A 17,354-nucleotide genomic window follows, 5' to 3' on the forward strand; every position below is an offset into this window, starting at 1 on the left:
ACCACAAGTTGTGATGCAAAAATGTTAAAAATTAACATTTAGAAATTCTAAGAAACAGATGACATGCCGAGGAATGTGAAAATGATGACTGACTTTGCAAATGAATCTGATCGTAACTTTCAGAAGTAGTAGCAGATCTCATTAAGAATTAGGGCATTGCATCCACCGATGTCAATAAGTTAAGAGACTGCATGAATCACTGCTATGCAAAGTATTCCTCTCTCCCTGTTTCAGCCGCCGTTACCACCCCAGCCACCGCCATTAGCTTCTCCCGAGGCATACATGGAGACTGGTGACGTCAGTGGTGATGGTGTGTTGTTGAGTGGATGGGAGAATCTTTCCAAGTTCGTCGTGAGTTTTAAACATGTGTATTTCATTGACTGTGAGAGCATTACGAGTAGCCTGCAATGAAGTGCCTGGAAAAAGGTATTGCTTTATCAGTGAGTGATTTTCCTTTCGAATTTCTCGCCCCTGTAGTAAACTGTAGCATGTGATGGAGCGGTGGTTATCAATTTCAGTATAAAGGAGACCATGAAAGTCATCAAAAGACAACTGCTTCAAACATGAGCCCCACGGGCACACTTAGAACGCTAGCTTTCTTGCTGGCAATTGCTGTTCTAGCTGCCTCTGCCAGTGACTGCCCTACCTTTTGTTCTTGTAAATGGAAACAGGGTAAGCAGACAGCAGAATGTGTAAATAAACAACTAATGGCTTTGCCCTCTAATATAGATCCTGCAACCCAGGCCTTAGATATTTCTTTAAACAATATTCAAAGACTCCCAAGTAGAAGCTTTGCACAGGAGGGCCTGATAAATCTTCAGAAAATATTCTTACAGAATAACAACCTTCACGAAATTGATATCGAAGCATTTATTTCTCTTACAAACTTAGTAACGCTTGACCTAAGTAGGAATGAACTTAAGCAAATACCAGTCTATGCTTTTCAACACACACCAGCATTAATGGAGTTGTATCTCAGTGGAAATTCATTGAAACATATCGATTCGGATGCCTTTAAATACCTTGAATCTCTTAAAACGCTAGACATTAGTGACTGTCATATTTCTAAGATTGATGCCAGTGCTTTTGAGCCACTTACTAAACTGGAAAAGTTGAAACTTCATGGTAATAGGCTGACAGAACTGAAACCACGCCTTGTAGAAAGTTTGCAAAACTTGCATGCAGTGACAGTGCATGATAATCCATGGACCTGTGACTGCCGTTTAAGAAAGTTAAGAGAATGGCTAGTAGAGAAAAGAGTGCCCCATGTAGAATCTCCTGCCTGTGCAACTCCTCTCAGGATACAGGGTGAGAGGTTTGACAATTTGAAGGAGGAAGAGTTTGCTTGTCCTCCCGAGATCCTCCCAACTAGAAGAACAGTGGACAGTGCAGAAGGAGAAAATGCTACTTTATGGTGTCCTGTAGGGGGATTGCCAACTCCTCGGGTATCTTGGTATGTCAGAGAATTACCCGTTTCTAATGGTTCACTGATTTCAGAAGGAGGAGCTCATGGTTTCATTTTAGATGAAGCTAGTGAAGAACGTGGTAGCTTATTATTTATTACTGACGCCAAAGTTCAAGACTCAGGGCTAGCTGTCAAGTGTACAGCAACAAATGCTGCAGGCAGTGCCAGTGCTACTTTTGAGTTGAGTATTGCACCTGGTTCTTCAGGATTTGCAGGCTTATCTATAGACAAGATAGCAGTTATTGCTGCAGTATTAGTAGTTGTGCTAGTTATTCTCATTGGTGTGTTTATCATTGTTGTTCGACGTCGAAACTCTCACACACCTGTGCCTATTAAAACTGTTAGTGTAAATGGAGCCACAGAAACTCGCATAGCTGACTTACCATATACTCCCTCAGCATTTGTTGGTGGTTCTGTCATAGCAACATCAGACAATCCAGATTTACTCTGTGAAGCTGATTATAACTCTGATGAAGAAGTTGGAGGAATATGTACAGCAGATGAAGGAAGTGAACATTCTGTATGTAGCGGAACTCCAAGACTTGCCAGTCAGGATCGCAGTCATGCAGTATCTTTAGACAGTGATGACCATAAAACGTCTCTAGGAAGATGTCCTTTTGAAACTATGTGGGAACCAGAAAGAGTTCATGCTGTATTAGACTCAGCAGCCCCAGAGCATGTCATGCACAGATCACTTCATGAGCCTCTTACTCCAACCTGTGATGCTCTTGTACAACAACGACTCCAGTCTTCATCCCAACGTCACCTCAACCACAGGCTTTCATATCTTCCAGATTTTGCCCCAGATTACTCAGAGCTATACTCATTTAGCCAAATTGGTCCTGGACAGACATATACCTCAGTAAGTGGAGTACCTGTTCCTCATTACGGGACAATACCTCGTTCAATGAAAATGAGATCAAGTGCCCCCGAAATTATTCCTGGGGATGGGACTCCTACAATGACCAGACATCCCCGAGCCTGGCATTTTGGTTCTGAGGGAACACCTCTCATTGCACAAGAACAGAGAAGGTCTAGTGGTACCCCAATGTTGAGTGCTCCAGCTCCAGCCCCAACTCCTACCACCACCTCAGCCACTACTTATCTACCAACACAACCTCTCCAGAGCCACAGCAGCAAGTTGAGTCGTATCACAGCACGGGATTCACCTGATGAGGGATACCAAGAAGGTGCAGACGTGTGATGGTATTCTTGACCAAATTTTTCTAAAAGAATCTTATAATTAGAAAATAACAGTTTTAATATTTACCTGACCTAAGTTGCTATCAAAATGTTTTTGTGTAATTTCAATCTGTGAGAAACAGTATGTGACACTTGATCAAAGCGTGATCCATTGTATTTGCTTTGGTTTCATTAATCAAGAAGAGAAGTATAGTATCCATTGGAAGTGTACATATAAAAATGGAAACAATTCTAACAGAGTAATGTTGTAATACTGTAAAATAACACACAGAACTTTAGCATACCTATCTCTCCAATGGTTGAGAAATGGTGTTATTTGGTCTGTAGTTCTTCCTATAGATTTTAATAAGTGTCAGTTTAAATGCCCTTCCCGGTGTTTACAGCCGCTCTTAAACTACCATGTGTTGGCACCATGTGCTATTTAAAACTATTCTTTAGACATGAGAAAAAAATATCTACAATTTACACTGGGACACTAATGATTGGTAGTTAGGGAGCAGCTTTATAGAAAAGACGGTTCAGTCTAGAGCTTCCAGTAGACAAGAAGGTCTCAAGATTCTACCCAATCAGAACGCCTGAATTATTCTTTCAGTGAATTTCTCGAGTTCTGACTGGGAAGAATCGGCCTTCTGGTCAACAATAGGGAAAGATGTGGTAGTTGATATTTTTATATGATTTAGTACTCATACATTATCATGACAATAGGGCTAGGCATATTTTGTGCTTCTGTCATTCAGTATTTGACTATAAAATTCAATGTTTTCATAGATATTACAATGTTTTCTACTACTTGGGAGTAAAGTAGTGGATTTTCTAATGTCTTTATCACTAAAGGTACCACTCACGATGGTTTTCAAAACAGCAGACATTGTTGAAGGAGGAAGCAAGAAATGTTAGTGGGTAGTGGCACTTCGCTTTGCGGATCAGTTCCCTGTGGAAGATAAGGAGGAATAGGATTGTGTGAAAATTGTTCCATCAGTTGCCACATCTTTCCAAGTGACATAATTCCAAACATAAGTTAGCTTTACTCAATTATGCTGATGTCAAACCAGTGAAGGATGTGCATGGCGTATTTGTGATGGTAATGCATGGCAGTTTTCTAACTCAGACCCATACATTTTATACAAGTTTGGTTCATTACAAGATATACGATATCAATTACCTAAAAGTCTTGATTTTTGGCATGACGTTCTGCTCTAAGTGGCAAGATTACCTGTTACTGCATTGGCCATTGATTTTCTTCTTCAAGGTGATTTTAGTTAAGCAGTTGGTCAACTTATGGTTTAGGTCTCGCTTCCTCTTCATCATCTTTTCCAGGCCAAGTAAACAAAAGAGGGATGACCTCAAAAAAGTAAACAAATTAACACACTGTCGTGGCAAATTCTGCACTTGAAGTGAAGGCCTAAATTAGTAAGGATTTGGCCACAAATTTCCAAAATTTGCATAGAAGTTCTCTTGGTGGTGAATGTTACATTCGGTAGGTTGCCTTGAATCTAAATAAGTGGTTGGAAGACACAGTTTGTTACAGCTAACTGTCTTAATAATTACCTTTTATTATGGTACAAAGACAAATTGACACTAACTCAAACACAAACAAATACAAACACAAACACACACACATATATATACCGATAATAAGTACAAATGTCTCTTATAATCCACGATACTTTTGCAATAGTTGACACCGAAAGGGAATCTTATTTGATAAGTGCACTTAGCAATTAAAATTCCATTTGGGTTTTCAGGTATTTCCAAGGTATAGTGAAATCGATATTAAAAGATATTTGTGGTTTACTGTTTATATATATATAAAACTTAATATACATATATATATCAAACTTAACTGCGGGATTTTACTAATGTTTGCAATGATGAATAATTTTAATTTTAAGAAACTATACCTTATTTCGTTAGGAAAGTTGTTTAAAGGCGTAACGCAATCGCGAACTTTGTTTTTTTAAAAAAATGACGTGATTATTATGATATTATTTTTGTTATTGTTATTATTATTATTATTATTATTATTGATGATGTTGTTATTAGTGAGGATGATCACATTCCGTAATAACACTACTCATATGCAGTATTTCACTTACAGCCAGCCACCTTGCATCTGATATTACTGATCGTGGTAATCAAGTTTTCGTTTCAAAATATTTCCACAAAAACCTAAAATAAAACAGTTGATTAGCTTTTCAACTTTATTTTTTTTTCTCTCTCTCTCTTTCATTTTTAATTACTCTTCAAGGGGGCTGACTGAGGAGACTCGAGTTGGAACTTGAGTAGCTACGCTTAGTTAAGTAAGACTTTAAGTCGAGTTTCCATCTCTGACACTCTCTCTCACTCCGGGAGTTGGAGAGGGCTCTCGCTCCCACTCCTTCAGTGTTTACCATCTTTTGGAGCACGGAAAAAGGAGCTTGGCTCTCTCCCGATCCCTCCGGCCTAGGCACAAGAGGCCTACATATTAATTGAGGCTAAATATGTCCCGCTTTTCTATACTCGCCTCGTTTTTAATCTTTATTTTTTCGTATTTCTTACAATTCTGTCTTTTTGGGTAGGGCTTTTTTTTTTTAGGGATGTGTGTGTGTTAGATATGCAGGTTATGTTGTGTCTATAGATTCTCTTTTATAACACGACTGTGGGAATTGACTAAAAATGATAATTAAAAAGAAATTAGGAATTATGCCAAAACCCTTTTTGGTGAAATGAAAAGACGTAATGTAACAATCGATACTCGAAGTGCGGTATTTCTCAAATTAATCAAAATACAAATGAAAATGGAAAATGTGTCTACTTTGGTTATGGTTTCATCTTTCACGCGTTCCCACTATCCGAACTGTTCACACGAAGTATGTTATAGGAAGTATTTGAGGTATTTTGCAGAAGTTTGGAAAATTAGGAGGCACATGGGTAGAACGTTCAGTTAAAGTCACTGATGTTCCAGCTGATAGAATTCAAAGATGTTTACCATAATGATGACGATCCAGGGAGTAACAATTTATGACTATGTTTCAATTAGTCTATTATACATACTCGGCTCTGACACAGGAATTATGACTGAAATGGCTCAGTGCAACGCGGGACATACCAACGGTATAGGAGCTACGCTTCACAAGGGATAGAATTAGACGACACTTTAGAAGTGAGATAGTAAAACCCGGTTATCAACCTCTGATTCTCAGGGATGCAATGCTCTTTAGTCATTCGGAGACTCTTGATTGCTTATATTCATAGGAAAAGTACTGGCAGCAGATGTGATGGTCTTAATTCGAATGTTTTAGAAAGAGAGAATAAATTGCAGGTATTTTATGCTAAGAAATAAGAACAAAATTAATTCGCCACCCATTCAATTATATGTGATTTTCTTTCACTAGGTTTTTTAGTTGACAGTAATGTCGCCAGCAGTTAACAAGTTTATTTATTAATAGTAAGCAATTGTCAAGGAAATGATAGTCCTATGCCATAGCACTAGACAAGTGAATTACAAAGAGCAGACATGAATAACCTGATAAAAATGCAAAGGATAATACCACGAATAGGAGCTCTGAAGGCGGAATTCTTACCACAGATAATCGACAGTCTGTTATAAGCGGAATTCTTATCACAGATAATCGACAGTCTGTTATAGGCGGAATTCTTATCACAGATAGTCGACGGTCTATTATAGGCGGAATTCTTACCACAGATAATCGACAGTCTGTTATAGGCGGAATTCTTACCACAGTTAATCGACAGTGTGTTATAAGCGGAATTCTTACCACAGATAATCGACAGTCTGATATGGGCGGAATTCTTACCACAGATAATCGACAGTCTGTTATAGGCGGAATTCTTATCACAGTCTGATATGAAATTATAACAGATTCGAGTGACATTACGCGGTAGATCACCAGTAGATCTACATCGTAAGGAATCCTGATAATCATATTTTAAAAACTGCATGACTTACATACGAAGTGAATGCACTCTGAGGGCTTTCTCCCCGCTACTTTGAAATGCTTTGTTACGCATTCACGCGCCTATGTTCTTCCCTGTATGAAAGGAGAAATTACCACTCTTATCCAGCATTCAGCTGATAATTCATTTTTCCTTGTTCTTTGTTACTCCGTGGAAGTTGAAAAGAAATGATAAAAACCTGGTTGAGAGTGAGCCTCCGCGACATCAAAGGCAAATAATACTTACTATATTCTCCCTGCTTTTTGAAGTTCAGAGTTAATGGACACTTGAGAGGAGGACAGCCTAGATTATAGGCATTTTCGTCTCCCTTCTCATTTTTTTTTTTTTTTTTTTTTGTCTTTGGTAGTAATTTTTGGCCTTTGGGGAGAACCTTATGTAACATGTGAGACCTTAACATTAAGCTGAAATTAAACCTTCCCTTAAAACAAGCCCTGTCTTAATTGCTAAGTCTGAAATGAACGGACAGTTTCTTTTCGGTTAAAGATAACATTTTGACCTATCAATTGTTGCTTCCATGCAATCTGTTATTAACTGCAACACTGCTTCTACCTTATTACTTTTTTCTTGAAGGTAACATGTTACTGAACTGTATTTTCTAGTATATTTTATCTATACGCATTTCTCAAGTATAACTATGACTTCTGTTCAGTGGGATATTTTTTTCACTGTTGTTAACTATAAGCATCGCAATTATATTTTTTTTCCTTTTCATCCACGGCACTATATATCCATAAAAATTTCATGGGGAGGGGCACCAATTTTCATATTATATATAGATATATGTATATATAATATTCTCTCTCTCAATTTTATTTTTAATTCTATAATTATTTTCTATATTTTTTTCCATTTTTATATTTCTTATTTATGCTATTATTATTATCTAAATCTTCAATATTATTATTTTGTCATTATTTTTCATGGGGGGCAATTGCCCAGGTGCCCCGCCCCCTGGATCGGCTAGTGATCTATGGGCAATTCGATAGAAACGAGAAAATCGGAGAAGTAAAATGGTTGAGGATTAATTAATTCTTGAAGGAAAGAAAATTATATGAGCGGGGAAAGCAGAACTAAAAAAAAAAATACATTACAAAATTAGCCAGCAGGCGGATAGAAGAAGTCACTGAATTAAGCAAACTGAAGGTTGCTGGTATGTCTATTTGTAGACATAGTCATCTGAACTGTCTCCTCCTCCTCCTCCTCCTCCTCCTCCTCCTCCTCCTCCTCCTCCTCCTCCTCCTCCTCCTCCTCCTCCTCCTCCTCCTCTCCAAAACAACTGATTTAACAGGAAAACTGCAGCCGTCTGGGGAACCAAAAAGACGAACCACTTCCTTAAGAGATTATTATTATTATATTAAAAAAGTTTAACCAGACCACTGAGCTGACTATCAGCTCTCACAGGGCTGGCCCGAAGGATCTGGATGACATGACAGGTCTAGGCTAGAAGCCTACCACTGGGACCAAATAGGTCGTTCGATTTGGTGATGAGTGAATGGAAAAGAAATTAAAAGCTGCACAAAGGCACACACTCATACAATAAATGCATATATACTCATGTTTCCCTACACACTCACTAAAAACGTAAGCAAGCTGCGGATCCATCAAGGTGGGAAAGAGAAGGAAGCTAAATTCAGGTGAATTTCTTCAAGATATGTTAATACATATTCTTCACAGATATCAAAGGGAAAACAATTACCAGAAAACTCGAAAGAAGGATAGCTAACATGAGAATGAGTCTAAAAGGGACTGATGCGCCCAATCAACACGAATAAGAAGCTACTCAACCGTGGGTCAGACGGAGAGAACATTTTTAGCAGACGAAGCGGCAGATCCCTCAACAACTAAGCTCAACTCACCAGCGTAAGGTGGTTTTTTTTTTTTTTGTCACAGGGACTATACCATAGCTGGCTTTGTATAGATGAATAGCTGGGGAAGGGGCGAGGGCATACCTTATAACAATGAAAGTGGTCAAATGAACAAAAAAGGAAAAGTATTCTGTGTTAATAGTCGGGAGGATTAGCGGTGCTGTGAAACTAAAGATCAATTACTGAGATGGTCAGGAACACTGTGATCAGTGTTGAATAATCACATCACTCTTTCGCAAAGTTAACAAAGAATGGGAGTTTCCTGTCATCTCTGTGTGATGTAGGCCAGGTCTTCTTCTAAGCTAGTCCCTAGTCGGGGTACCTGTTTTTAGTGAGTCTCCTTCAGCTATTTCTGTCTTGAACGTTTGGTGTCATAATTAGTTTTTGGCAGATGTTTGACGGAAGGATGCCCTTCCTTGCTCCAACCCTCCCTATCTGTCCGGGCTTGGGACGGGCACTGAGCTGTGCTGGTTTGCCCCACCATATAACAAAACTCCAGCTTTCTGTTGAAAAAACTGTAAGGCCTAAAGGTGGGAAATAAAATAACTGAAGACAGAAACAAATTCCATCGAATCAATCTGATGAACAATAACCAAAGCGCAGACTAACAGATTTATAAAAATAAATAAAAATCAAAACGCAAGTACGGGTTAGTGGTGGAGCACCAGGACGATACGTATCAAGACAGCAAATATTCAAATGAGACGTGCGGTCATAGGCGAAAGCAACTTAACTCCCTGATAAAACGGCTTTCCCGCCTTGCTCTTACTTAACCGGGAACTCTCGTATGATATAATACGAGAGGAAGTTCTTACCATGAGACGAACTACTAGACACGGGAAATACGAACGAAGAAGGGTTTTGGTGCACTCTGGTGTCTAGGTGCGACAGAAAATGAGGGCGTGTGAAGATAAAACTACACTGTCCATAGTTGTGTGCATACGAAAAGGGTCTAAAGATCAAACAGTATTGGGCGGTGTTATAACAGGACCAGTAACTCACTGTGGTTGTATCACACCGGGCGTCTGATGCTTTATCCTACAGCCTTCTTTCTTCTAATTTCCTTTGCGAAGTGAAAGTATTATCCCAAGAAAGTATCCTTTCTTATTGATCTCGTGTCTTATGCTCATAAATGTTTTCTCTCTTCGTTGAGCTAGTCTATTTTTTTTTTTATCTTCATAGGGTCTTTTAGCTTTATCACAATGCTCACTATCACATTTCCGCGTTGCCTCACACTCAAGCATTAGATTATCCTAATTATTATAAATCCGCTTCCGAGTGTTTCTCGAACGAATTCGTCTCGTGCCATTCTACCTTGAGAAGCAAATCCCTTTACATTTTCAGGAATACAAAATCAGGTTACATTTCCCCCCCCCCTCTCCGTTTTTGCTCAACGTCTGAGTCCAGCGGCAAAATGGCAGAAAAACATTTCCGGAATACTGCTTAACTCTTTGTCGTTTCTTAAGGTTGTTTGGGGGGGTTTCAATCTCGCATTAAGTGATGCTTTGGCCCCAATTTTATCTTAAACTTCGCGTGTCACTTTCCGGGAAAGTTCTCCAAAGAAATCCTCCGCCGGTCCTTGGGGTCGCCCCTGGGAAAAGGCGGAAAAGGGAAACCCGAAGGGAAAGATGGGAGCCCGGCGGATAAAAAAGGTCAAGAAAGGAGGAGGAAGAGGAGGGAATAAAAGAGGAAAGAGGAATGGGAGGTAATCATACGGGTTGGGAGTTAGAATGGTGGGGGTGAATAAAAAGAGCTCACAATAAATTTATTGAATAAGAAAGGAAAAGAGAAAATGAGTCGATATGGAATTATGAAACTTGAGAAGATATAAAATGAGTACAACGACCTAAAGCGTGAAAGTAATAATAATAAATAATAATAATAAATTTGGATCTAAGTTAACTTGGATTTTAAAGAATACGGGAACAAATACGACGATTCGTAAGAAAATAAGTATTAAAAATAGTCTAAAAACTAAAACACAAAATCGCTTGCATGACAGAATACTGTGAACTTGAAAAAAAAAATAAGGAGGAAGAAGTTACAAGCGTAAAGTTGGAGAGGAGAAATGTGATAAAAAAAAAATTTGCAAGAATAGAATTAATGACAGAAGAGACGACTAATACAGAAATAATATTAAAAAAAAAAAAAGACCAGAAATGTGTGAGAATGTTGGAGAAGCAAAAAGTTATTGTGCTTGGAAAATTTCTGCTAAAACTGACAAAGCTGCATATCTGATGGATTAAACCTTTCCTTTGTAAACTTAATTACGTTCTCATTCACTGGGTTAGAATTCTGGATCTTGTGTTGGATACGGAGTAGTAATATTTATCGAGAAACAAAAAAAAAAATAAAACAATTTTATCTCATCCAGTGATTCACGTAGAGAACGGCCGCAAATTTATCATATTGGGAAATACGGATTTATTTTTAACAAAACCAACGATGAGGTAAAAATATGTCAATGTATTACGGGGAAATTGCCCACGAATTATGATAAAGAGCCGATTTGTTGGGAAATATTGCCTTGTCCTATGGAGATATTTCATAACGGACAACCATGATCGAATCGGCTATTCCTTTGATTCTGGATACGGATGATTGTATATGTGTATATATATGCGTGTGTGTGTATTTATATGTGTATTTGTATATGTATATATATACATATATATAATGTATGTATGTATGTATGTATGCATAAATACACACACATATATATAATATATATACATGCATGTATATATATATGCATACACACATATATACACATATATATATATATATATATATATATATATATATATATATATATATATATATATACATACACACATATATATATAATACATATATATATATATATATATATATATATATATATATATATATATATATATATATATATATATATATATATATACACACACAATATATATAATATATATATATATATATATATATATATATATATATATATATATATATATATATATATATATATAGTGTTGCTTGATTCTGATCAATGTAAATGAAAAAAGGGTAAGAATTGTTGAAATGGTTCGGTGTAGAGTATGTTCAGAATAAAGGGGACTAAAAAGGTGAGAATGAAAAGCTTAGCAATGGCAAAACGATGTATCAAAGAGTTGAGTGTTAGTCTGGCATACTGAGACAACAGGAGATGGAAGGCTGGCCAAAAAAAATGTTATTCGGACGTCCTGGGAGAGAAATGAAGATAGAGCGAAGAATGCAGATAGAAAGGTCGAACTATGAATGATAATACTTCTTTATTAGTGAAGGAAACAAGAACTAATCTTTAGTGCACTAATCAATGGGTGAATGTCCTAATCTTTAATGCAGTAATTATTGGGTGAATGTAGTGGTTTTTAGTGCAGCAATTAATGGGTGAGTTTACTGATCTTTAGTGCAGTAATCAATGGGTGAATGTCCTAATCTTTAATGCAGGACTTAATGGACGAATGTGGCAGAGATTTCTCCCTTGTTTTACTCTGAAGTCGTCCTACCTCAGAGGAGGCAGCTAATTAGTGAAGAAATAAAATCCACTACAAAATTACAACATAAACATACATTTACAACACAACATCCAAGCACACCACACGACCGTCCTACATCAGAGGAAGGCAGCTCATTAATGAAGAAACAAAATCCCCTACAAAATTACAACATAAACATGCAACATTTACACCACAACATTCAAGCACACCACACGACCAACACCACCCAATGAGCCCGAGCGTTACTAAGCCCTAAAACCCAAGACAGGAAGCCTAGGGAGCCTTTTCAGTCGAGGCCCATACGGTAATGTCAGCTATATCAGGAAGGCGCGTCGACAAACTCTCTCATCTGGATGCGCCTCGCAATGAACAATAGTCCCAGCCGAGCGAAAGTACGAGGAACACTTTGCTCCAGTGAATCCTCCTTCATCTGCTTCTCCGGTTCTGGGTTGGGATGGTTGGTGCCAAGATGAAAAATTGAAGTAGAGAGAATGATTGGGAGTCCGTCAACTTTTATTTTTATTGTTGTTATTCATAAAAATCTCATATTAGCACGAGTCACCAAAATGGTGAAGAAATCCACAGCAGTGGTGTAGATGTAAATATATATTTTATTTTGTATACATCCCTAAAATATACATTCACATCTACACCACTGTGGATTTCTTCACAATTATTATTATTATTATTATTATTATTATTATTATTATTATTATTATTATTATTATTATTGCTGGAAAATGTACGAGCAAACAAATATTTCTAACATTATCACTGAATTGTAAACGGTTCTGAACACGAAGGGGCAGAATTCAATCATTGCTCTTCGTCTAACTCAACAACCCGCTTTTCTCGAATTTCTCTCTTTCCCTCATCAAAATTTATCTCTTTATTTCTCAAGATGGCCGCTCCCTCTCCCACTCCCACTTACACAGTTCCGTTATATTTTATCTTTCTTCAGATTTCCGGCCCTCCACAATGTCCCCTTCGCCAATACACCCAATGAGGCAATTACCATGTAGATTTATTCAAGGGAAAAGAATCTTATGGAATTGGACACATCTAATTAACGGAACTAGTTCCTCCTTCTCCCTTTCTGATGTTCTCCTAAAGTCTGTAATAAATTAAGGTGGATGTACAGAGACAAATTTGATAGTCTCCCGGCGTTGCTGCTGCGTCCCGTTTTCTATGAGAAATCTCGGAGTCTTACGTTCACATTCTGAATGACGCGTTCGAGATATCTAGTGTTTCCTGTGATTTGTTTACGGTAGTGAAGGTTCTTACTCTAGCTTGCTTCCTTTTTGTCACAATCATCATCTTTAACGGCCAGTTCAAGTGATTTGGGAAACGCAGAGTAAATCAAAGAGATTTACAATTTCGAAATGAACGTCATGGAGAGCTGACAGGACTGGCTGACATTGGTATCCTTGACTTACATACAGGCAGTATCTGTTGAATTGTGAAGCCACGGTGAGCTGTTACTAAGTATCTTTGAAATACGCTTTTGACAAGCGAAGGAGGATGGAGCAACGAAGTTTCCACCCGAGTATAAATGAAACAAGGACATTATTCAACATGAAAATATAATAACGGAATCTAATATGAAACACAAAAATTACCTTTACTTAAGCACGTTAAGAAGAGATTACCGAAAAGAAAGAGGGAACCAATGTGGATATTAAATGTGGAAAGTTCAAAAGTAACGAAGAGTTAGAAAGGAACAGTCTTTCCATTCGTATACCAAACTTACGCCCCAACCAAACACTGATCGATCAATTTCCATAAGGCTGTACTTTCTCCATAGCAAGGGTCGTCCAGACGTAAAGCACGAAGAGGGATGAGAGAGAAAATGAGAAAAAGAAATTCGTTAAACCTTTGTAGAAGAGAACGAGCCATCCTGTCTGTTAGACCCCAGCAAAAGACTGAAAAATAAACAAGGAAAATTACGACTATAAAATCCTTTTTATCCCGGGGATTTGAGGTAAATGAGATTTATGCTTCTTTGTCAAGATGGAGAACATTACCCGGGAAATATATGATTACTGTTTATTGCGAGTATCTGCAGCATCATTTTCATCATTGATATTGGATTAGTTCGACATCATATTTTATTATTATTATTATTAATATATAACAGAGTTCTTTGTATCATTCTCATAATCACTGCTATCCCATAGTATTATTATGATTAATGTCACTGCTGAAATCATCATCATCAAAAATCATCATCATCATCATCACCACCTTCGTCGTCGTTATTATCATCGTGATTATAATCTATATTGGTGGAATTTGTTTTATGCGTTGGCGATCGTCACATAAATCAAACCGGAGTCATGAAATACAAGGAGCAAACAATTAAAACACGAGATAAACGAAGGACAACGCGAAGGGGGAAGACGGTGCCCATCCTGCGATCTCATCCACTGAATCAACAACGGGCGGGGGGAACTTAAGGTTACATATTACAAATATTAAACGAGAGGAACCCCGCATAAGAATACGGCAGAGGGAAATTCCAATCATGTTTACAAAAGGACACGACGAATTGAACTGCCGCTCAGACAACGCGAAATTATAAACGCCCTCGAGAATCCCTGCAAAGTCGTTCTTTCCCTTCCTGAAAGGAAAGGAAAGAAGAAGGCGTGGGAGAATCCAGGATTGCGTTCACGGTCCTTGTAAAAAGGGAATAACATCTTCCTCGTGATGACGGAATGGAGGAGGGTACAAAAAGCGGGTTCGTTTCCTCATGGAACGCAAACCGGAGTATCTTGGAAGGAGCTCATTTCTATATGCAATTCTCCTTGTATTTTTATAATTTACTTGTATTTTTATTTATTCATTTATTCATTTGTTGATTTATCTGTTTTTTTTAATAACTGATCTCCTCTTTCTGTATCTCCTTTTACCTTCTGTTGCTTCTTTCGAATGAACACCATATTCTTTGGAAGCTTGAATTTCAAGTCAATGGCCTGTATGGCTGTATGGTAGGCTTGTTCCATATGAATAGGGTTCACCTTCTTAATAATAATAATAATAATAATAATAATAATAATAATAATAATAATAATAATAATAATAACAATAACAGAACACAGGCAAGAAAAGTCCCAAGAGACTGCTCACTTCCTCGTCAAGAAGAATGACAACTGGGAAAGTGTTCCTCTCCTCATCATCGTGGAAATGAAAATCCTAAGCGTTCACTTCCTCGTAAAAGACATGGAAAGTACAACCCAGGAAGGAGCCCACCTCCTCATTGAACAAGGAAAGAAGAATCTGGGAAGGCATTCATTTCCTTGTAGGGGACTGAAAAGAGATTCCACGAAGCTGTTCACTTTTTCGTGGAAGGCAGAAAGAGGAATTCACGAAGAATTTCACTTTATCGGAACTACTAAACAAGACCTGAGGAGATGTTCATTTCCACGTGGACAGCAGAAAATAGATTTCTAAAGGGAGATGACTTGCGTAAGAAACGAAATAAAGCAGGCCAGATGTTCATTTTTTCATGAAGAGTCTCAGAGAAGAATACGGGAAAGCATTCATTTCTCACAGAAGACTGATGGGAGATTCCAGAAAGACATGCACTTCCTCACTCAAGATGGAAGGAAAACCCAGGAAAGCTTTCATTTCCTCACGGAAGACTAAGGGAGATTCCATAAGCTGCTCTTACTTACTGAAAGCAAACAGGAAAATCCAGGAAGTTACTCACTTCTCATAGGTGATAGGAATGAAAATCCAAGGTGTTTACTTCCTCATATAAGAAAGGAAGGAAAATCCAGAAAAGTATTCATATCCACGAAAATGGAATGGAGATATCCAGAGGGTGATCACTTCCTCATAAAAAAAAAATTATAACAGGGAAGGTTTTCCTTTCTTAACAGAAGATGGAAAGGAGACTCCTGTTATTTTCCCCGTAAAAGAAAAACCAAAAACTGCAATCCAGGAGGGCATTTACTTCCTTCTTGGAAGATGGAATGGAGAATCCAGGAAAATGTTCACATTCGAATAGGAAGCAGAGAGGAGAATCCAGGAAGGCATTCATTTCCTAACAAAAGACTGAAGGCAGATTCCAGGAAGCTGTTCACTTTCACATAGAGGACAGAAAGGAGAATCCAGAAAGGCGCAGACTTTCTAGTAGATACTGAATAAGACCTAGAAAAACTTTCTTTTCCTAGTAAGAGGTATAAGAAACAGATTTACAGAAAGGAGTTTAAACTCGTACAAACAAACGCAAATGAGAACTGGAAAGGAAAACATTTCTTCATGGAAGATGGAAAGAAGAATCCAAAAAGGCATTTACTTCCTCAAAGAAAACTAAATGGAAAATCTGGAAAGGCTTTTAGTTCCTCACAGAAGACACCAAAGAGAATCCTCAAAGAAGAGAGAGAGGAGAATCTTGGACGGCATTTACTTCACAGAAGGCAGAAAGGCGAATCCAGGAAGGTGTTCACTTCCTCATAGAAGAATGAAAGGGGAATCCAAGAAGGTTCTCACTTCCTCACAGAGCAATGCGAATCCAGGAAGACGTCCATTCCCTTGTAAGTAAGAAAAATGAAGGAATAGTAAACGAAAGACCAAAGAATATACATTTTGAGATGGAAGAATGAGAGCTTGGGCAAAATATTGTATATTCAGAATTTTTAATTGGGAGGACTTGTAATTTTCTTCGGCTATTAGAACCAAAGGAGAATGGTACATAGAACTGTCAGAGAAAAAGCTGTGTACTGCTGAAGATTTATCAGACTTTTAGTGGTGAGTACTGTCAGAGAAAAAGCTGTGTAATGTTAAAGATTTATCAGACTTTTAGTGGTGACCACTGGCTTGCGGAAAGTATCAGCCACCAGACCAAAGCAGCATCAGAATTACAAGGAAAGGAAGACAATCGTTATTTGCTTTTCCCTTTGGTTATGACAATCTTCACAAAGGGCAAAGGATTTAATGAAATCACCTGAGGATTGTTCCCGATTTCAACACGAGAAGAGGAGAGAGACGAAAAGTATACACAAAAGAGATGTTGTTATAACTTAGTTATGGTTACTTAGCATAAGCTGGAAGAATGATTTCTTCAAGTTCTATGATAATTTCTTTAAATGGTTAATTGCACTTTTATCTATGCCTCCCATCCAGTGCTTGGAGACGGTGCGACTAGATACTGAGAGATGTCTAGAACACTGACGATGAAGACTTGTGAAAAAGGGGGCAGCAAGCGCAAAGAAGCAGCTGAAGAGAAAGCAGTGCCTCAACTAACACCGCCGAAAAGCAAGAAGGACCCATCACAAGAGGCAAATTTACGCGATACTTGTTTGTTGGCCCCGACTGCGGCATCTACGAATCCGAATCGATATCTAA

The 17,354-nt window shown here is 38.0% G+C and overlaps 1 protein-coding gene across 1 annotated transcript in view; it reads left to right on the forward strand.

Moving 5' to 3' along the window:
• Nucleotides 1-2,813, forward strand: part of LOC136828904 (leucine-rich repeat-containing protein 24-like) — a 53,725-nt gene extending 50,912 nt beyond the window's left edge. Inside the window, exon 2 of the mRNA XM_067087221.1 lies at nt 1-2,813. This exon is cut by the window's left edge and continues 200 nt beyond it. Coding sequence (XP_066943322.1) covers nt 564-2,669 — 2,106 coding nt within the window. The 5' untranslated portion in view covers nt 1-563 and the 3' untranslated portion in view covers nt 2,670-2,813.
• The last annotated feature ends 14,541 nt before the right edge of the window (nt 2,814-17,354 follow it).

Source organism: Macrobrachium rosenbergii, chromosome 43 (genome assembly GCF_040412425.1).
Source record: "Macrobrachium rosenbergii isolate ZJJX-2024 chromosome 43, ASM4041242v1, whole genome shotgun sequence".
Classification (NCBI taxonomy): Eukaryota; Metazoa; Arthropoda; class Malacostraca; order Decapoda; family Palaemonidae; genus Macrobrachium; species Macrobrachium rosenbergii.